General features: G+C 47.0%; 2 protein-coding genes across 6 annotated transcripts in view; both read right to left on the bottom strand.

Annotated features, from left to right (window-relative positions):
• snx13 (sorting nexin 13) overlaps positions 1 to 8,439 on the bottom strand; it is a 28,101-nt gene extending 19,662 nt beyond the window's left edge. For 4 of the 5 annotated variants that reach the window (XM_083685244.1, XM_083685245.1, XM_083685247.1 and 1 more), the window contains exons 1-2: positions 7,942 to 8,123; positions 536 to 648 (exon numbers count right to left, since the gene is read on the bottom strand). In XM_083685244.1, the coding sequence (XP_083541370.1) occupies positions 536 to 648; positions 7,942 to 7,980 (152 nt within the window). In that variant the 5' untranslated portion in view covers positions 7,981 to 8,123. Of the gene's footprint in view, positions 1 to 535; positions 649 to 7,941; positions 8,124 to 8,341 lie in introns of those variants that run through there. The other variant, XM_083685246.1, reaches the window with a different exon arrangement.
• Positions 8,440 to 14,546: 6,107 nt separating this feature from the next.
• On the bottom strand, positions 14,547 to 18,291 carry LOC310815444 (E3 ubiquitin-protein ligase TRIM39-like). The gene is made up of 2 exons (XM_083685214.1): positions 18,218 to 18,291; positions 14,547 to 16,685 (listed from the first exon to the last, which is right to left on the bottom strand). Exon 2 carries the CDS (start codon positions 16,676 to 16,678, stop codon positions 15,059 to 15,061), a length of 1,620 nt encoding a protein of 539 aa, XP_083541340.1. The 5' UTR covers positions 16,679 to 16,685; positions 18,218 to 18,291; the 3' UTR covers positions 14,547 to 15,058.
• Positions 18,292 to 20,000: the final 1,709 nt, after the last annotated feature.

Genomic DNA, 20,000 nt, shown 5'->3' with positions numbered 1-20,000 from the left:
AAGAGGAGAGGAGAAGAGAGAAGAGGAGGAGAGGAGTGAAGGAGAGGAGAAAAGAGAAGAGGAGAGGAGAAACGAGGAGAGAAGAAGAGAGGAGAAGAGAGAAGGAGAGGAAGAGAGAGGAGAGGAGAGGGGAGAAGAGAGGAGGAGAGGAGGAGAGAGAAGGAGAGGAGGAGAGGAGAGGAGGAGAAGGCAAAAACCATATACACTTTCAACAGACATCCAGAAGCAAGCATGACTTCAATCCATCAGAATCAATGTGATGGTGTGAATCTATCAATATAAAGCATATTGAAAACAGGGATATTGGCCATTTACCATTTAGCATTAATCATCGTCACATAACAGAGCACCAAGGACACATTCATCCAGGGGGGCGGATGACTCACATAGTCTAACAGGAGAGTTCGGCGGAGGTCAAAATCGGAGGGACGGAGCTCATTGTAAATTCCTCATTCCTCGCTCCTCGTTCCGTGCATTACAATGAGCCCCGTCCTCCGATTTCTACCTCCGCCAGCCTCCTCTGTGTCTGACTCACCCTCCAACGAAGCAGAAGATATAGAAGGCCAGGTAGAATATAGCAAAGGGTCCGAACGTGATGAGGAAGAGCACCACTCCGAGACCCCCCCATCCCCAGACGGACAGACTGGCCTGGAACACACACACACACACACACACACACACACACACACACACACGCACACACAAAAAGAGTCAACATTAACAACAACTCAACACCCATGTGCTGAATTAACATTCCATACTAATCATAACAGAGTACAGCTGCAAAATTCAGCTTTACTACACACACACACACACACACACACACACACACAGTACTACACACACAGTACTACACTACACACACACACAGTACTACACAGTACACACACACAGTACACACACACAGTACACACACACAGCACTACACAGTACACACACACACAGCACTACACAGTACACACACTGACCCAGTCCTCATTTACACCCATCAGAACCAGCCTGTTCACCAGACCCGCGGTACATTCCACAGTACCCACAGCGCCTGGCTAGTGTTTTGTTTTTTGGGAGTTTTTCCCCTCCCATCGAATCCCTTTTAAACAACAACAACAACAACAACAACAACAACAACAACAACAACAATATTCGGTTTCAACATTCGATGGCTGCTCCCGATTGGCTAACCCATAAATCATTCAGAGGGGGGCATCCCGATCAGCGTAGCTGGCTGTACAACGGGAGTTGTTGCCTCAAGATGGGTCAATTCGAGAAAGTAACGGTAGCATGACTCGTGATCACTGTCCTTCTCTGATGAGGTCACTCTGACCGGAACAAAGGGATGATCACCTGAACTATCTCCCGAAAAAAGAAGGGAGTAGTCACCTATAAAAACAGATTTATGTGGGCAGGAGGGAAGAAAAAGGCTCTCTGTGTGTGTGTGTGTGTGTGTGTGTGTGTGTGTGTGTGTGTGTCATCGTCAGGTTTCCTGTTATTGTCAGTGCAGGAAACAGACACTATCTAACTGCTGACCTTGTTGCACTTTGACCCAATCTCACCACCAGGCTTCTGCTAACTCTGGGTTTTACCATGTCCCCTAGGGCCTAAATCACTCACAACCAGGCTAACGAGCTAATGCTGGTTCTGGGTTTCACTATATAGGGGCCTAAAATACACACAAACAGGCTAACAAGCTAATGCTAGCTCTGGGTTTCACTATACAGGGGCCTAAATCACTCACAACCAGGCTACCATGCTAATGCTAGCTCTGCGTTTCACTACATAGGGCCGAGGGCCTAGACTACTCACAACCAGGCTAACACTGGCTATCTCGCTACGTATTACCAGTAACCCGCTCCTCTATTACGCGAGCTCTCTCAATAGCCTACATAACCCATCCCCAGTCAACACTGCTGTCACACACGCAGGCCAACAGCTAACTCTGTTAGGCCCTATCCTTCTCACTAGCCGCGTCAGCGGAGGCCGGCCGAAGTAGAAATCGGAGGACGGGGCTCATCGCAATGCACGGGAACGGAATGAGGGCCGGTACCAGAGCCAGAGCCACGTTGCGTTGGATACCGTTCCCTCATTCCGTCCCGTGCAATTACGACGAGCCCCGTCCTCCGATTTCTACCCCCGCCGGCCTCGGCCTGAGCTGCATCACCCAGCCTCGACGCTGACACACATCCAGGCTGGGCTAACAGGGTTACATTAGCCCTTAGTCATTAGCCTACATTACAGGGTTCCTCCTCTGGAGAGACATCCAGGCTGACAGCTAAAGCCGGCCTTGGGGGGGGAGGGAGGGAGGGAGGGGGGGGGGGGGGTTTGAGGGTTCTTAAATGGACTAATCGCGTTCCCAGACCCAGACGCTTCCGTCGCTTCCGATGCTGGGAAGGTCTGGTGGACGGCCGCGTCAGACTTGGCGTGGGTTTACACCATCGACGCCTCGCCTCTGCTGGCTTTACCTCCCGACCAATCAATCGCCTCCCACAGACTGTTCCCATTCTTGCGGTTGAGAGGTGAGGCTTAACCTACCTGGTGAGTTGCCAGGACAGGTACTGAACAGGTGCGTAGGTGCGTGCGTGTGCGTGTGTGTGTGTGTGTGTGTGTGTGTGTGCCTGTGCATGCATGTGCTTACGTGTGTGTGTGTGTGTGCGCATGTATGAGTGTGTGTGTGTGTCAGAAGCTGCAGTGCTGTCCTCTAGGGACACAGAGCCTCTCCAGGTGCAGCCTAGGGTGGAAACTAGGCCACCCATTCTACACAACGTCACATGGGGAGAACAGAACTCCAACCCCCCCCCCCGACACACACACACACACACACACACACACACACACACACCACAACACTCTCTGAGCATCACAATGCTCTACTCTACTCTCACCACTGCTAGGAATCTGTTTCTAAAATTAACCACGTCGCCAAAAAAAAATCCCCCAAAAAACACAAAAATAAACAAACAAAAACAAAAACCAAACACATTCCACACGCTGACGCAGACGACGGAGCCAGCGACAGACCAGACAAGACAGACCAGACAGACAGACAAGACATCCGAACAAACGAGGAAACGACACATACCGTCCCGCGATCTTGAAGACAGACACACCACATACCATAGGCTACGCTAACGCTAAGTTACGTGAGGCCATAGACGGTTGAACCAGAACCAGTTGAGCGCGGGCTAGCGGCCTAGCGGGCTGGCGGGCCGGCGGCCAGAAGAGAGAGACAGACACCGGAGCGTGACTCACAGCGTGGGAGCCCTGAGCAGAGGATCTAGAATGTGTCGAAACTCGCTGCTCCTCTTTCACAACAGGCCGCTGAGACAATGGGCCTGACACGGTGGTGTGGGGAGGAAGAACAGCCTAGTCACAGCTGGGTGTTACTGTGGGAGCAAAACAAAGCCTGAACCAACGCGCACACACACACACACACACACACACACACACACACACACACAAACAAACAAAAACACACACAGCCAGCACGCCCGCACACAGCCATAACGCGCACACGCACACGCACACACACACACACACACAGCCATAACACCCGCACACACACACACACACACACACTATTTGTTATGCTGGTCCCATGTGCTTGCATTAACTTGCACCACTATACACAGATGACACTCAAATAAAACATTCCAGACATGTCGACTAGCCTCACAGCATTGGGGGCAGCAGCCTCCGAAACCAGGCTAGCGAGGCTCTCATCTGTCAGCGGTGGTGAAGGAGCAGGCTAAGCTAAGACAACTGTCCACGTTTCTACATCTTTACGTTCCTAGAACTCGGTGGCTGCCAAGTTTGCGTGTATAAATACACTCTTCGGAACAGATAAGGAGGCATTCTCGAACCGTTGGCCCTGTTGGATGTTACTACCGTGAACCTCCATCCTCTCTTAACTGTTTATCATAACAAACCTGGGCGAGGCGACAGGCAACCGTGTCAACCATGTCACACGCACGCACGCACACACACACAATACAATCTCTGTAGGCTTACAGTATGTCCTGACACTTGATTTAAAAACGGTGTTGGCTCCCTCCCATCTCCTGGATGCCTTTCACATCACAACTGACTGCTGCTAGCCAGCTCCTATTCTCTAAGCCGTGAGCCAGATTCATTCCACACACACACACACACACACACACACACACACACACACACACACACACACACACACACACACACACACACACACACACACACACACACACACACACACACACACACACACACACACACACACACACAACAGAGCTAAGGAGGGGGGTCAAATGTCATTGGAGAGATTTGTCCCCCCCCCCCCCAACACACTTACTGTACAGATACTCGAAATGCTGTGGATTGGTAGAGTGTACTTAACTTAGAGGTTAGATGAAATACTTTGAGGTTAGATGGAAGCGCTTGGCCTATGACATCAGACTGTGTGTGTGTGTGTGTGTGTGTGTGTGTGTGTGTGTGTGTGTGTGTGTCAGCGCTGACACTTCCAATGGTGTATCGGCCGTAGAGGCTCTCCACTGGCCCTATAGGGGATAACTGACAGTCTGACACACGCGCACACACACACACACACACGCAGAGCGTCTTTATGACAGCTTACAGGAGGGCATTAACACACACCAGCTGTTCTAATGATCACCGCCAGCTTCAGCAGGACTGTCCTTTACATAACTTTATTTTATGTACAGACTATATAGTACATACACACATTTTTGCGTGCACCCACATACAGGCATGCAGACACACACAGTCGTCACACACACACACACACATTTGAGTACGCTCAAACACGCATTAACGCATGCATGCATGCACACGTCTCTCTCTTACAAGCACGCATACACGCACACACACACACACACACACAGCTCCAATAACCAGCAGAGATCTACGCCTACTGAACTTAAACATAAACCCTAAGCAGCAGTGGTTTCTAATCAGTGACTATGCTAGGGCTTGAAAAGAAGAAGTCCTACTCTCCCTCTCTCTTTTTTCCCATTCTGCCCTTCACACACGTACCACCTCTAAAAGCATCCTTCCTCACACACTCAAACAACGGCCCAGTCACTGCCTGCTCAGTGCTCAGACACTGTAAAATCTGCCTTTACGCTCTCTGTTATTTCCCTATGCGCTTAGACACACACACACACACACACGTTTGGGGGGTTTTACAACTGTACATACTCCAAGGGCCGGTTGCACAGACAAGGCCTCAGCCTAGTCCTAGACTAAAAAGCATCCTCGGTGGCAATTTGCCACTGAAACTGTGAATGAGTCCAGGACTAAGCTGAAGCCTTGTCAGTGAAACCGGCCCCAAGGGCTTAAACGCTTGACGGGGACAAGCAGGCCTTTTCTGCATTCGTGAGGTGTGTAGCAGCGAGCTGACGTCCTTGACTTCAGACACACACACACACACACACACATATATCAGCGACCCAGGGTTATCACAGCGCCAGTGCTCACGTGTCACCGTGGAGCCTGGGCACAGATAAGTACAGGGCTAGGATTGGAGGAGAGTGTGTGTGTGTCCGTGTGTGTGTGTGTGTGGGGGGGGGGGGGCCTAAGCTGATCCTAGATCTGTGCATAAGGAGCACAGGCACGGCTTATGTGTGACCATGGGCAGCAGGGGGTTAACTCTGACCCTGGTCAGCGAAACGAAGGGGTTAAGCCAACCCATTAAAGCTCCCCTCCTGAGAGATGCTTTAAGCCTGGGAGAAAGCAGGAGGAGAGAGGACAGGAGGAGGAGGAGGAGGGGGTTCTAATGCATTCTTCTTCTTAAGCACAGACTATGAAGAGAGATCTAGGCCTATACAATAGATGGGGTGGAATTAATAAGCTAGGCCTACAGGCTAGACATTAGGGGACCTCTTGCGGTGTGGAAAACCTCAGACAATCCAGTTACGATAGGTCTGTAAACACGACATCTAGTAGCTAGAGGAGAAGGAGCCAGAGGCCAAAATGGAACTGGGCCACTCACCACAGTGTCCTACACTGCGTTCAGAGGGTGTCTCTTTCTCTACTGAGAAGTCATCCTGCTCTCCTCTCCATCTACTCTACTCTACTCTCCCCTACTCCTCTCTCCTCCATCTTCTCCTCTCCTCTCCTCCTCTCTCCATCTACTCCTCTCTGACCCTCTCCCCCCTACAGCAGCCATTTCATCATCAGTGTGCTGTGTTTGACAAGCTGCTGTAATGAGTGGCGCCATCCTTGGCCTCACACTGTCCCTAAGCTTTGATTAAGACCCTAATGAGATTTACCTCAGAGGAGCAATGGAATACAGCAACCAGTCTGTGTGTGTGTGTGTGTGTGTGTGTGTGTGTGTGTAGTTTGTTAGTCTAGTAGGCCGACACCAACCCAAAAGCACCCTTCTCACTTCAGCTGGCCTATTCTGTTCATCATCATTAACAACAACAACAACAACCATATATTTCTGCTAAGAAAGTTGACTGGGAGAGGAAAATGCTCCCTGACAGCATGGAACTACAGTAAGAGGAGTCACGGGGGGGGGGGGGGGTGGCAGGAGCCAATTGGAGTGTGGCCACGGTGGCGGTGTCAGTTCTTCTGGTCCAAGTCTCTCAGACGCTCACGCCAAATGGCGATGGTGAAAGTGAGCTCTGCTCTGTACGGTGTAACTGTAACACAACACCGATATCCATCCCAGCTTCATACAGTCTCATCGCTTCATAACACACACCGTCACCAGGAGACGAGGGGGGCCAAGGCGGGCGGAGCCTACACATACGTTGGACGACCACACAGATATAGATAGACGCGTTACACACCAGAGTGGCGACATCGGAGAGTGACTTGGACACCTCCTCCTCTGTGATACAGGCCTAGATAGAAGGTCAAAAGGTCAATGGATGTAGAACCGACTAAATCCTTCTGAGGCAAAAAACCTTTCCTCGCCGGTTGAAGAAGAGACGAGCTAGATTCGACCGGGTAACAGGGTCATTTTACACTGGTGACAACTGTGTTTCACCTCCCACTGAAACAGGTTGCGGCTCATGTATAACTCAAATAGAAAATGTACAGTATGTTGTTCACAGCAACTCCGGAGGCTGATTTACGGGCCAATGTACCCCGAGAGCAACTCTGAGGGAAACACTGGGTGAGAATACCCTTCACACAGGCACCGGTTGAGCAGATCAACTGACAGAACCACACTCTCACACCGGAGATAAGACGTCTCCGCAAAAGACACATACCCATAATGGATATGGATACTCTGCAACCTCAACCACCTCTTATGAAAAGAACATTCACAACTCAAACCAGAGGCAAGAACGTTGTCAAACCAGTTGTGGTAAAAAAAAAAATCACTTCAAAGTGGATCTTAGTTGGCTGGAACACTCGTCCTCGGGACACTCAAATACCTTGAATATCAGAAATGGTTAGACCCATCCCGACTATCTTTTCATCTGAACAGGACGTTTATGACATCAGATTGCTATAACTCGACAGAATCATGACTAGCTGCTCCTGTCAGTCTGACTGACTGTTCCAGATGGGAACAACAAGTGACTTTGCTCAATCATGGAGGGGCTTCCACTCCACCACACTCGCATCGACTGCCAAAAACTTGAGCAATGAGCGGATGAAATGACAACAAACCGTTTAGACACAGGACACAGGGGGGTCGCTGAACCAAATCGTACCAGAATCATCTGACAAAACATTGCATATTGCGCTTTGCTACCAGTAGTATCGCTGGCTATGTGAGCTAGCAAGCTGCACTGAACTGCTACCAGTGGGTATTAGTAGGGCAACAACTGACATCGAAAGATAATAACCCGGCTAAGTAATTCATTCCGGCGCCCCCCCCCTCCCTCCCTCCCTCCCTCCCTCACACGCACACACACACACCTAACATACATCGCTTTACACCCCCATCCCCTTGCAAGCTAACTGGTGTTCGGACGCGCCCCATCTCACCTGAATTCGTTGCTTTACGGCTATTATTCCCCGATACATAACCTAACCGCATAACGTTGCTTATACCACCTAACCGAGCGAGCTAATTCAAGCCCGGGTGTTGACATTTAGGATATCCTGAGCTCATCGTATTAGCCGTGTAATCCGCGACTGACTGGCACTTAGCAGATGCTTTTCCTTTTCCTTTTTTTTGTGTGCGTTCCCAACAGAAAGCCCTTGTCTGTTGGCCGCCGTCCTCTCTGTTTACCTGTGTCCGATGCTAACCCTAGCTAGCCGTGTGGCTAGCTGTCACCGAACTGTCACTGCCCGACGGTATAAAAAAAAACAAAAAAAAACACACACACACACACACACACAAACTAGTGGACGCGCCTCTTAAAAGCGCCGATGATCAACTTACCTCTGCAAACATCGTTTCAAAGGCTGTGGGCTGCGGTGAGTGAGGCTAACCCCACCACATTGTACCATGCGAATAGGTGTCTATTTTGGGGTTTAAACACGGTTGGAGCTCCAGCCTCCGTACTCTCCTCGGAGAGTCGCCATGTTGCGAGGTTGACGTCTCGGGCACCCCTTTCCTCCACGTCGCCCTCCGATTGGCTCAACGGGCCGTGACGCAGGCAACACACCCGTGACTGTCTGTGTTGTTTAATTCCATAAACATTCGAGCTACAACTCCGGCAATCACGACTGACCCAAATCCATCGTGACAAACTCCAAATAAGAGGAGATTTGTGGAACGATTGTATCGCCGTGCACGTTTTTATTTTTATTTTTTATTTACACGCTCTTGACTATGGTTTGCACCCTCTGTAGTGGGTGCTTCGGTTGCAGTTGACTACAGCGTTTGGAGAATTAAACCCGACGTTGTACACAATCTGAGACGTATCTCGATGTCAACGCTGTCCATGCAAATTGAGTTGAAAAAACATAATGCAATACAGAGTACAATCTGAATTAACTGATTGAGATGACTACATCATTCATGAGCAACTGGTGGTGCATCATAACTACTGTGTAACTCACTCTGGACAATGGCCGATGGCATTAGAATGTTACAAACAGCTGGTAGGAGCTTTACTTAAGTGCATTGCATGACATTGAATGCATTGGATTGGTTTCCTGGTTCTTTAAGCTTCCCTGCAGGATGTTGACATTGTTGCCCCTTGTGGAGGTTTAGGTCATATGGTTAACCAGTGTCTCAAGCATTATTCACTGACCCGCTGGCACCTGCTTCAGACATAAGCTAAAGACTACCTCACACCCCCTGCTGTGTAGAGAGAGAGAGAGAGAGAGAGAATGAGAGAGAGAGCTACACTTCATCCTACACTGCAACTATATGCAGTTACAAGAGCAACATTCTTTCCCCAAATTATAAACAACAACAAGGAATTTGGATCACAAAAAATCTAGATACCCACAAATATATGTACCTTGCTACTCCTGTCATTGCAGTAATGTATTATTATTTTGTATTCATCATCATTTATGTTCTGTTCTGTCAGAATGTAAATAAGTCCTTATATGTTTGTTTTGGCAATGTCAGATAATGTCTTATCGTGCCAATAAATCTCATTTAATTTAATTGAAGAGAGAGAGAGAGAGAGAGAGAGAGAGAGAGAGAGCGAGCTAGCGAGAGAGAGATCCTGCTTAATGTCGGACATGGTCACATGTCCAGGTCATGGTACTGTACCTCTCTCCAGGTTGGCAGGGACCCAGCTGGGTCACACATCAGACAGGGGTGGATGTTAATATACTCCCAGGCTTCACTGGCTGCTCCGACATGGTGGGGCCTAGTCACCAGGTTACCCATGGTATCACTGCCCAGGTAGGGGATATCCCAATCATCCAGAGTGTGTGTGTGTGTGTGTGTGTGTGTGTGTGTGTGTGTGTGTGTGTGTGTGTGTGTGTGTGTGTGTGTCTACCCTGATAGCAGAGGGTATAAGCTAAGAGGTCTGTCGCAGAGTGTTTCCTTCATAGCAGACAGCGCGAGAATGAGTCACTCAAGAGAGAAGGTCACATACACACACACACACACACACACACACACACACACACACACACACACACACACGACATCACAAGACTTGACAAACTTTGCTCCTCTGCTTTATGACTGTGAGGGTTGTTAGAGGAAGGTAATGTGACTTATATTTGCAAAAGGTGCAAACATGTTTTAGTTTTTTTTACATTCTGTAGAAAGTAAATGACAAGTTTGGAGGACTTAACCCGGATGTTGTAGCTGCTGCAAGACTAGATTCTGGGATCCGATTAACAGTATGTTAACAGCACAGAGCCGATTACTGCACGACTAACTTATGAAATAGACGGTATGAGGCATACTGTTGGTTATGCATTCTCTAAAATGTGTATAAAAAGACATGGAGGTGGGGTGGGATGGTATGCTGTCTCTAACAAGGGAAGGCTGGAACCGGCAGGCTGGAACCGGCAGGCTGAAAGGGATGAGAAGATAGTCTTTTTTTGGTTTCACATAACACATAGTAGCTGCCTGGAGAGACTGAGTGTCCTGGAGTCATCTCAGTAGGCAGACTAGAGAGGCTGTGTGTGTGTGTGTGTGAGAGAGAGAGAGAGAGAGAGAGGGAGTGTGTGTGTGTGTGTGTGAGAGAGAGAGAGAGAGTGTGTGTATGTGTGTATATGTGAGAGCGAGAGAGAGAGAGTGTGTGTATGTGTGTATATGTGAGAGAGAGAGAAAGAGAGAGAGAGAGAGAGTGTGTGTGTATATGTGTGTGCGTATGTGTGTGTGTGTGTGTGTGTGTGTGAGAGAGAGAGAGAGTGTCTGTGTGTGTGTGTGTGTGTGTGTGTGTGTGTGTGTGTGTGTGTTTGATAAAAGAGAGAGAGAGAGCGAGAGTGTGTGTGTCTGTGTGAGAGAGTGTCTGTGTGTGTGTGTGTGTGTGTGTGTGTGAGAGAAGAGAGAGAGAGAGAGAGAGAGAGAGAGAGAGAGAGAGAGAGAGAGAGAGAGAGAGAGAGAGTGACAAAACACATACTTCCCTTTTCCACCAAATATCACTTGCAAAAAGGATGCTGTCACTACTTCGCTGTCCAACTAGGGGTAATGTGAACGATGGCGCAAAATAACCTGCAGTGTCCATAAAGCACCACAGGGAGGCGCTGTTTCTCCAGCCATCCCACTGCTCTATAAGAGTCCCCAGAGCAACAGTTGGACCACAGAGGGAATGATAACTGATAACAGAACAACTCAAATCCCGTCAGGGCTAATGACTATGCAAATGATCCATTCTGAAAATAACTATCTCTATATGATGATTGCCCCCCCATCCCGCCCTCCCCCCCCCCCCCTCCTCCCCGAACCTCCCCCCAACCTCCACACTCCAAACCCCTGGGGCTAAACAGCCAGGACAGCTTCCCTCCAACTCAAAGGTCAAAGGGAGGTATTTGACAGCTGACGAGCCCCTAACGACCATAGAGGTACCATAGAGACCATAGAGACACACATGATTCACTAGATACTGAGACTACAGTGAGGGTGAGTTATGTTTATTGTGAGTTGATAATGACTGATCTGTTGATCATGATAATGATAGCTGTAACGTGTGCTGTAGTCTGTTCGTTGGGAGCCTACCCTTGGAGGACGGGGGGCCATAGGGGTCCTATTAGGGGTGATAGGGGTGTGGGGGAGGCGGGTTGTGTGTGTGTGTGTGTGTGTGTGTGTATTTGTGTGTCCCTGTGTGTGTGGGTGGGGGGGGCGGGGGGTACAGGGGATGTGAAGGCTGAGTGACACTGAGTAGATGAGGGGTGACATTGCCTAAATGTTTGCAGATGAGTGCCGGTTTGCACACACATGCACACACACACACACACACACACACCCTGCTGGTAGGGTGACACTGCCTAAATGTTTGCAGATGAGTGCTGCCGATATTTAATCACCACGGTAACAGGGGTCATCAGGGCGTGTCATTGGGCCGTCTGCCCGGGGCATTGTGGGTAATGAGGGGCGGTTAGCGTAGCTGTTTACCTCCAAGGTCAACCTTGTGTGTGTGTGTGTTTGTGTGTGTGTATTTATGTGTTTTACTCAAACAATGTAACATTCACTGTGTAAAGTGGAGTTTTTCAGTATCAGTGATCAATCAGTGGATCCATTTCAGGTCTGCTTTTCATCCTGATCCTGGAACCAGTGATTGAAGAATATCCAAAGGAATGAAAGCAGGGTTTAGGAACTCTGTGGTTGGGAATACCACAAGCCGGAGTTCCGGAGTTGCACGACCTGTGCAACCTAAGCAAAACCTAAACTGTGTTTAAACGCAGCTCAATCTTAGAGAGTTAACCCAAACTTAAATGTTAGCTTCAAAACTATTATTATTTTTAAAAAAAATCATAGGGTATGGCCTGGCTGTATCAGATAAAGGTTAAATACAAGAAGAAAATGAAGAGAGGAGGAAAAAAGAGGAGAGGAGAAACAGAGGAGTATTTTTACTGAAGAATAATTTGTCTGGGCTGACATGATGCTCTGCAGGACCACTTCCTGTGGCTCAGGTTTCAGGAGAGAGAATGTGTGTGTGTGTGTGTGTGTGTGTGTGTGTGTGTGTGTGTGTGTGTGTGTGTGTGTGTGTGTGTGTGTGTGTGTGTGTGTGTGTGTGTGCAGGCCATGGGTAGGGGGCCACTTCCTGTACCACTCTGATTCAGGGGGTGAGGCAGGGGCGGGGGGCGGGGAGGAGATGGGGTGCAGAGAGAGGGGGCCATGCTGAGAGTCAGAAGGAAAGGTTTTGGTGAAGGTGGAGAGGGTTGAAAGAAGGCAATGGAAGAACAGGAGTGTGTGTTTGTGTGTGTGTGTGTGTGTGTTTGTGTGTGTGTGTATATGTGTGTGGGCGCGAATGTGTGTGTATATGTGTGTGTGTAATTTTGTGTGTGCGTGCGTGCGTGTGTGTTTGTGTGTGTGTGTGTGTGGGCTAAGGAAGTGGGTTCACATACCCTGTAATAGTTAGGCCTTAGGTAAATACACAGTTCAGACACTCTATTTTCCCTCCTAGTTAGAATCGTGTAAACCCTTCCCACGTAATGGCTGAGTCAATAACTGTGTTACATCTCTAATAACCCTTAGTCATCAGATGTCAGACAGAGACACACAATCACAAGAAATCTCTTTGGCTTTACTCTGAAACACAAAGCATATGTCTGGTGTCGAACATTGAACATGAATCAAAATATCTTTTCCAATTTCCATCTCTCTCTCCCTCTCCTTCTCTCGCTCCCCTGTCTTTCTATCTCTCTCTCTGTCTGTCTCTCTCTCTGTCTGTCTGTCTCTCTCTCTCTGCCTCTCTCTCTGTCTGTCTGTCTCTCTCTCTCTGCCTCTCTCTCTGTCTGTCTGTCTCTCTCTCTGTCTGTCTGTCTGTCTCTCTCTGTCTGTCTCACTCTCAATCTGTCTGTCTCTCTCTGTCTCTCTCTCTCTCTCTCTCTATGTGTCTCTGTATCCAGTGTCACTGGGCTTGGCTGAGGTTTAGCTGAGGTTTCTGTGGCTGCAGGTAGCGGACTTGTTCACTTAGAGGCTGTACCTCTAATGTTCTCCAGATGAAACTATTTATAACTCTCCCTCCCCACCATACACACACACACACACACACACACACACACACACTCCCTCTTTGTCTCACTCTCCCTCTCTCGTCTCTTTACAATATTCTCTTTCCTTCTTCTATTTCTCCTTTCCCCTAGCTCTCTAACCACACTTTCATTTCCTGAGTCCAGTTGTGTGTGTGTGTGTGTGTGTGTGTGTGTGTGTGTGTGTCTGTATGTGTACGCCCACGTGTGCTTGTGAGTGTCATGGATATGCCGTGATGTTGGTGCAAACCCTTTCCTGCTCTCCCCAGGCCGCCAGGGGAAGGGGGTTATGGGGCATTTAGAGCTGTTTTACAAGAACAGAAAAAGAGGCAAATGGTTCATGTAACACCAAATGCCTGCCTTATAAAACCTGAACCTGACAGAGAGAGAGAGAGAGAGAGAGAGAGAGAGAGAGAGAGAGAGAGAGAGAGAGAGAAAGGAGGGGAGGGGGGTGAGAGAGAAACAACATCTTTCTCTGCTTTTTCTTTTTAACCTCAGTTGGCATATCTCTACCGTTCTATTGCTTTTGGGAAATGGGCAGTATTCGATGACTCATGTGGTTCGTGGCGTAAACTAAAGGTTGGAGGGAGAGAGAGAGAAATGCCGGTTACTCACCTGTGTATATGACTCACCTGTGTGCAAGAATTTAGGTTCTGTTTTAGTCATTTCTATTTGTGTTATCAAAAGACACTTACAGAGATAGAAAACCCTGTTTAGTTGTGAAGAGACATTTGAAGAGCTGGAGAAAGTGTGCTCCCACACACAATATACTGCATTTGTCTCCCTTTAAGTTTCACCTTATTCAAGTGGTGTTAAAATGCTCCTTCCATCCAAATACTGCTGTTCATTTGGAGTTTAACTTTTTGGACTCTTGAAAGTGTTAGTTGAGTGTTGAGTGACTAGATTCATGGCATAAAGATAAAATGTGAAACAGTGAACAGACAGATGGATAGACAGACTGGCAGACAGACAGACAGACAGACAGACAGACAGACTGGCAGACAGACAGACAGACAGACAGGTGCCTCATGACAGGTGACTTTATTTTTTTGGACTGGATATGAATGTTGGAAGCAATTGTCAGTATTTGATATATAGTATATAGTATAGTAACAACATCTACATCCTCATCATAGTGAAATACAATCCTATCATCCTCCAATCACAGGCAGTCTTATCAAACCACACCTAAAAATGACATATAATTAAATTGTGCAATTATTCAAATAGTGTTTGAAATCATTTCAAATACTTATTGACTTTGACACAATGGAACCAATGGAACCAGTACAAACCCCGAGTTCCAGCCTAGTGCTACTATCACACCTGATTGAAATAATCAACTGTTCTTCAAAGCCTGGATTAGCTGAATCGGGTGTGTTAGTGCTGAGCTGGGACAAAATCCTGCAGTCCTGTACACCTTCATCTATAATAGAATTGGTCTTTATCAAGAGAAAAGTGTCCCTTGCACAAATGTATTCAGTAACAGATGCAAACAAAGTCTTGTGTTTTGAATTAAGTCAGTCAATTTAAAAGGAGAAACTCAGCCTGTGTGATTGACAGGAGAGATGATCAGAGGGGCAAGGTTTTTACCACCATCATCTGATTGAAGACAGAGGTAAGGGTAGAGTTTCTCTGTGAAGAAGCAGCCAGTGAAAGAGTAGATATGAGACCTAGCTTCCCCATCATAAAAGGACACCAGACCCTTTTCATAATCTACAAACACTCCCAGCTTCTGGGGCTTCTGTTTCAAGGAGAGGAGGACTGGGCGTTTTGTGAGAGCTTCATATTTATTTGCTTCCAGCCACATAGTCCAGAATCCTTTCAGAGGTGACGGTACACAGCTATCCTTCCTGCTAACGGACTCTTTGGCCACTCCTACAACCCATTTGGTTTTCCCCTTGACCTGTACCTCAAAGTAGAATCTCCCTGATGCGAACCCCTCCATCGCCAAGACATCAGCGCTCTCGCAAAACCTCTTTGGATTGTCAAGAACATTCTGTTGTGTGTTGCCGATCCTCACTTGTTTCCCATCCTCAGACAGGATGAGACAATCATGTGCCGTATCAGGGTCCAGAGTCACATCCACAGCATACTTCTGCAACCTCTTCAGCTTGACATCAGGCAGCTTCTCCATCTCCGTATTCAGTGTCTCCTCCACGGCTGTCTTCAGAGTCAACACACTCAGATCGCTGTGGAGACTGATCTCAGACCTGTCCTTGGCCTGTGGAGGGGTGCGCTGGGAAGGGAGGTTCTGGAGGAAGTGGAGGTGGTCTTCAGTGAGTGAGAGCTGCTCCAGCTCCGTGCTTCTCCTCTGCAGCTCAGTGATTTCCTGCTCCAGCTCTTTAATGAGCATTTCAGCCTGCCTCTCTGCTGCTTTCCGCTTCTCCTCGACCACCTCAACGAACTCGGCCTGGCTTCTCTCGATGAAGCGCACCAGAGCAGTGAAGACCTCCACACCCTCTGCTATCTCTTTCTCTGCATTTGTCTCGCTGAGTTCTACTGAGCGTTTGATCTCCTCAACGTTCTGGAGTCGTGTCTGCATTGTCTTCTGCACTTCTGCCATCATCGTCGCCATCTTCTCTCTGTACTCCTCCTCTATAGGGACGGTGTCGTGAGTCTTGTGGTCTGTTGGTATACACAAGACACAGACACAGGTCCGGTCAGTCCTGCAGTACAACTCAGGAAGTCTCTGGTGTTTCTTACACATCCTGTCTTCCAGGTTGTCCACGGGGTCGATCAGCTTGTGTCTCTTTAATGCCGTGACTCTCTGATGAGGCTCCAGGTGAGTCTCACAGTAGGAGGTCAGACACACCAGGCAGGACTTTAGGGCTTTGAGCTTGGTCCCAGTGCAGACGTCACAGGCCACTTCTCCGGGATTGACAGGGCTTTGGTCTGGGCTACTTATAGATGTCACTTGAACAGACTTCCTGAACTGAGCGACCATCTCAGAAATAAATGTATTGACAAAGAGATCTGGTCTCTTATCAAAGTTTTTTTTACACACTGGACACTGACACAGGTCATTGCTATCCCAGTACTTTCTGATGCAGGCCATGCAGAAGTTGTGTCCACAAGGAATGGTGACAGGCTCAGTGAACACATCCAGACAGATGGAACACAGGAACTGCTCCTCTGACAGGAGACTCTCGGAGGTGGCCATACTGGAGCTAGACAGAAACCAAGAATAACATTGTCATACATTTCCTGAAATCACTAAGCTCTTGACAGTTTCAGCTTTTGAGTTGTTCATGTAGATTAATGAGATGATCTACATTAATTTGACAAGTTTTGAAACACATAGTTTCAAAACTTACTGAAAATGAAACTCACACTCTTCTTTCATTGCTGTGACATTTATTCACCTCAATGTTTTGGCTCAATAGCCTTCCTCAGAGTATGACCAGACCCATCCAGTGCCCTCCATAAGTATTGGAAAGAGGAAGCATTTTGTCTTCTTTTAGCTCTGTACTCCACCAGTTCCAAACAATTACTATGAGGTTAAAGTAGAGATTCTCAGCTTTAATTAAATCTCCTCTTTTTTCAGATTGGTTTCACCATTTAGAAATTACAACCCTTTTTATACATAGTTCCCCTATTTCAGGGCACCAAAAGTATTGGAAAATTGACTTGACAAGGGTTTCTGGTTAGTCTGGTGTGTTCCATCACATTATTTGAGCAGGCATCAGAGAGCGGTCAATGTCTAGTATTGATTCTAGGCTTTGTGTTTGTCTTTGGAGTCTGCTATTACTGTCTGTCAACATAAAGACCAAAGCGGTGTCAATGAATGTCAGGGAAGTCTTTATTAGGCTGAAAAATATATATAAAAAATAAAAAATAAAGTTTTACAGCATCTGCCCAAGATTTACAGCATACCACCTCATCTGTGAAACATGGTGGAGGGGTGCTATGGTTTAGGCATGTATAGCTACCACAACAACTGGATAACTTGTCTTAATGTATGATATTACTGCTGACAGCAGCAGCAGAATATTCTGAAGTGTACAGAAACATCTTGTCTGCTTCATCATACAGTAAGACAATAACATCATAACGTAATACCAAGGGAACTAGGGAGGTTTTCAAGCCCAAAAAGCGGAAAGTTATTGACTTATTATTGGCAAAGTCAAAGTTATTGGCAAAGTCAATCTTCAGATTTAAATGCAATTGAACATACATTTAATTTCCTGATGATAACATTTTAGGGGAAAAAATAAACCTCAACAACTGAAGATGGCTGCAGCACAGGCCTGGCAAAGCATCACCAGAGTATATACAGAGCGTCTGGTTGGGTCAATGGGTCGCAGACTTCAGGCAGTTATTGCATGCAAAGGATTGTCGACGAAATACTAAACATGAGTACTTTATTTGGACAGAGTGCTGAAATAGGGGGAGTATGTTTAAAAAAGGTTGTACTTTCTAAATGGTGAACCCAATCTGACAAAAACTCCCAGTGAATTAAATGTGAGAGTCTCGACCACAGAGTAATTGTTTGATTTCAAATCCAAACTGTTCGGAGTACAGAGCTAAAAGAAGACACAGTGCTTCCTCTTTCCAATACTTATGGAGGGCACTGTAATTTTACCATGTTACAACCTGTAGGAAATTACATATATCTAATCAAGTCGGATCATACTATAATAAAAAAAACTACGTTTATAAAGGTTTACCCTCACTTGTTACCTGTTACCTCTTTACTCACCAGTTAGAGCGAGCAGGAAAGTTCTGAAAAGAACATTTCTTCGGAAAGTTATCAAAATAACGTATCTTGTTATGTTTGTCCACTTTAGTTTCACTTTAGCAAAGTGACGCTGCTCCTCTCCACCCACAGGGTATGCTCTTCCTGGAGTAGTTAACCCTTTGAAATCTCTCCAATTTTTCTTGACTTGTTTTTTCTTTGACAAAAGTGCTTTTAGTTTTTTTGTTTGCTCATGCCTTTCCCTGAAAAGGAACCTTAACCACTCGAAGCGGATGCCTAAAACTGCCTCACCACCATGTAAATAGATGTACGACGTAGTTATGTTGGTAACGTGGAGATGTTTTATTTGTATTGCTTCAAAGTAACAATGTCCATGACTATTTAAATATTACAAATAACAAACAAAAGACAGTAGAAAATAACTTTTAAAAAACTATATTCGTCAGTATATCAATCATGTCACTTTCAATCATTCACTCCAACTTGATGGGTGCATCTGTCTCTTGAGCTCAGGATATTTAAAAGTCTGTTCGCCAAAATGTAGCCTACATTCAGTCTGTACCGAACTACTCGCTAAAAAGCCTAAAAAGCCTATCACTCTGATCTCGGGACTAGAACCCAACCTGACCGGCCTGGTTTCGAGTCTCGTTGTTAACAGTAAGTTATGCACGCTATGGTGGCATTGTACTATGGTTTCTGCCTACACGTTCACTGGGAGACTGTGTTGTCATTTTAACACACAAATATAGGCTGCTTCTTACTCTTTAAATAGAACTTTGAACCTACTAAATACACTTAAGGACACTTTTTTTCTGCTGAGGTTATTATTGTTTCAGCAATGTTTTGTTTTCATTCTGAGGACATGAGATGAGACACACAAACCTCTGGGCTATGAAGGGGTAGTCTGTGTAACATTGTGTTTTTCTTTCCGTGGTATTCTACTGTTCTTTAAGACTGAGCTCTGTGCCACGTGTGGGATGCTGCTGGCAGTGGACATGAGGAAAGACTTTTACGTTTTAGGAGAGAAAAGAGGAGAGAAACGATGTGAAAGAGAAGGGGGGAGAGGGAGAAAGAGAGAGAGAGAAAGAGAGGGGAAAAGACAGAGAGAGAGACCACCCTGAACACAGTAACAGTGGGGCAAATGGTCCAAGGCTTCAGTGGAGGTATTTCTCTGAGCTCAGGTCCCTGAGGCCAGAACTCATGTTATTCTCTCTCTCTGCCAAACCAAGCAAGCTCTCACCCGGTACTGGCTGATTGTTCTGAAGTGTGTGTGTGTGTGTGTGTATCTGTGTGTGTGTGTGTATCTGTGTATCTGTGTGTCTGTGTGTGTTTGTGTGTGTGTGCATGTGTGTGTGTTGTGTGCGTGCGTGTGTATGTGTTTGTGTGTGTATGCGCATGCGCACGTGTGTGTGTGTGTGTGTGTGTGAGTTGGCTTAGGGCAGCAGAGCATTTATAAGTGTTCGGCGGTCTTGGAGAACAGTCATGGAGAAAAACTCCATCCGTTTTACAGCTTTCTGAATGACGCAACGGTGTGTGTGTGTGTGTGAGTGTGTGTGTGTGTGTTTGTGTGTGTGGGGTAATAACCATTGCTACCGGGGCAGAACCGACATGGAGCGACCTTGAGCACACATGCACACCATGCAGTCACGCGCACACACACACACACACACAGACACACACATAATCCTGATTTACACTACAGAGCCAAACTGGGCTAGGCCAAGCTGAGCTGTACTGGGCTGGCCTGGTTACTCATCCATCATAGTTGCTGGAACAATGCTGGAAA

This window comes from Argentina silus (genome assembly GCF_951799395.1).
Source record: "Argentina silus genome assembly, chromosome: 14".
Taxonomy (NCBI): Eukaryota; Metazoa; Chordata; class Actinopteri; order Argentiniformes; family Argentinidae; genus Argentina; species Argentina silus.
This window is presented reverse-complemented; position numbering and strand designations above follow the sequence as displayed.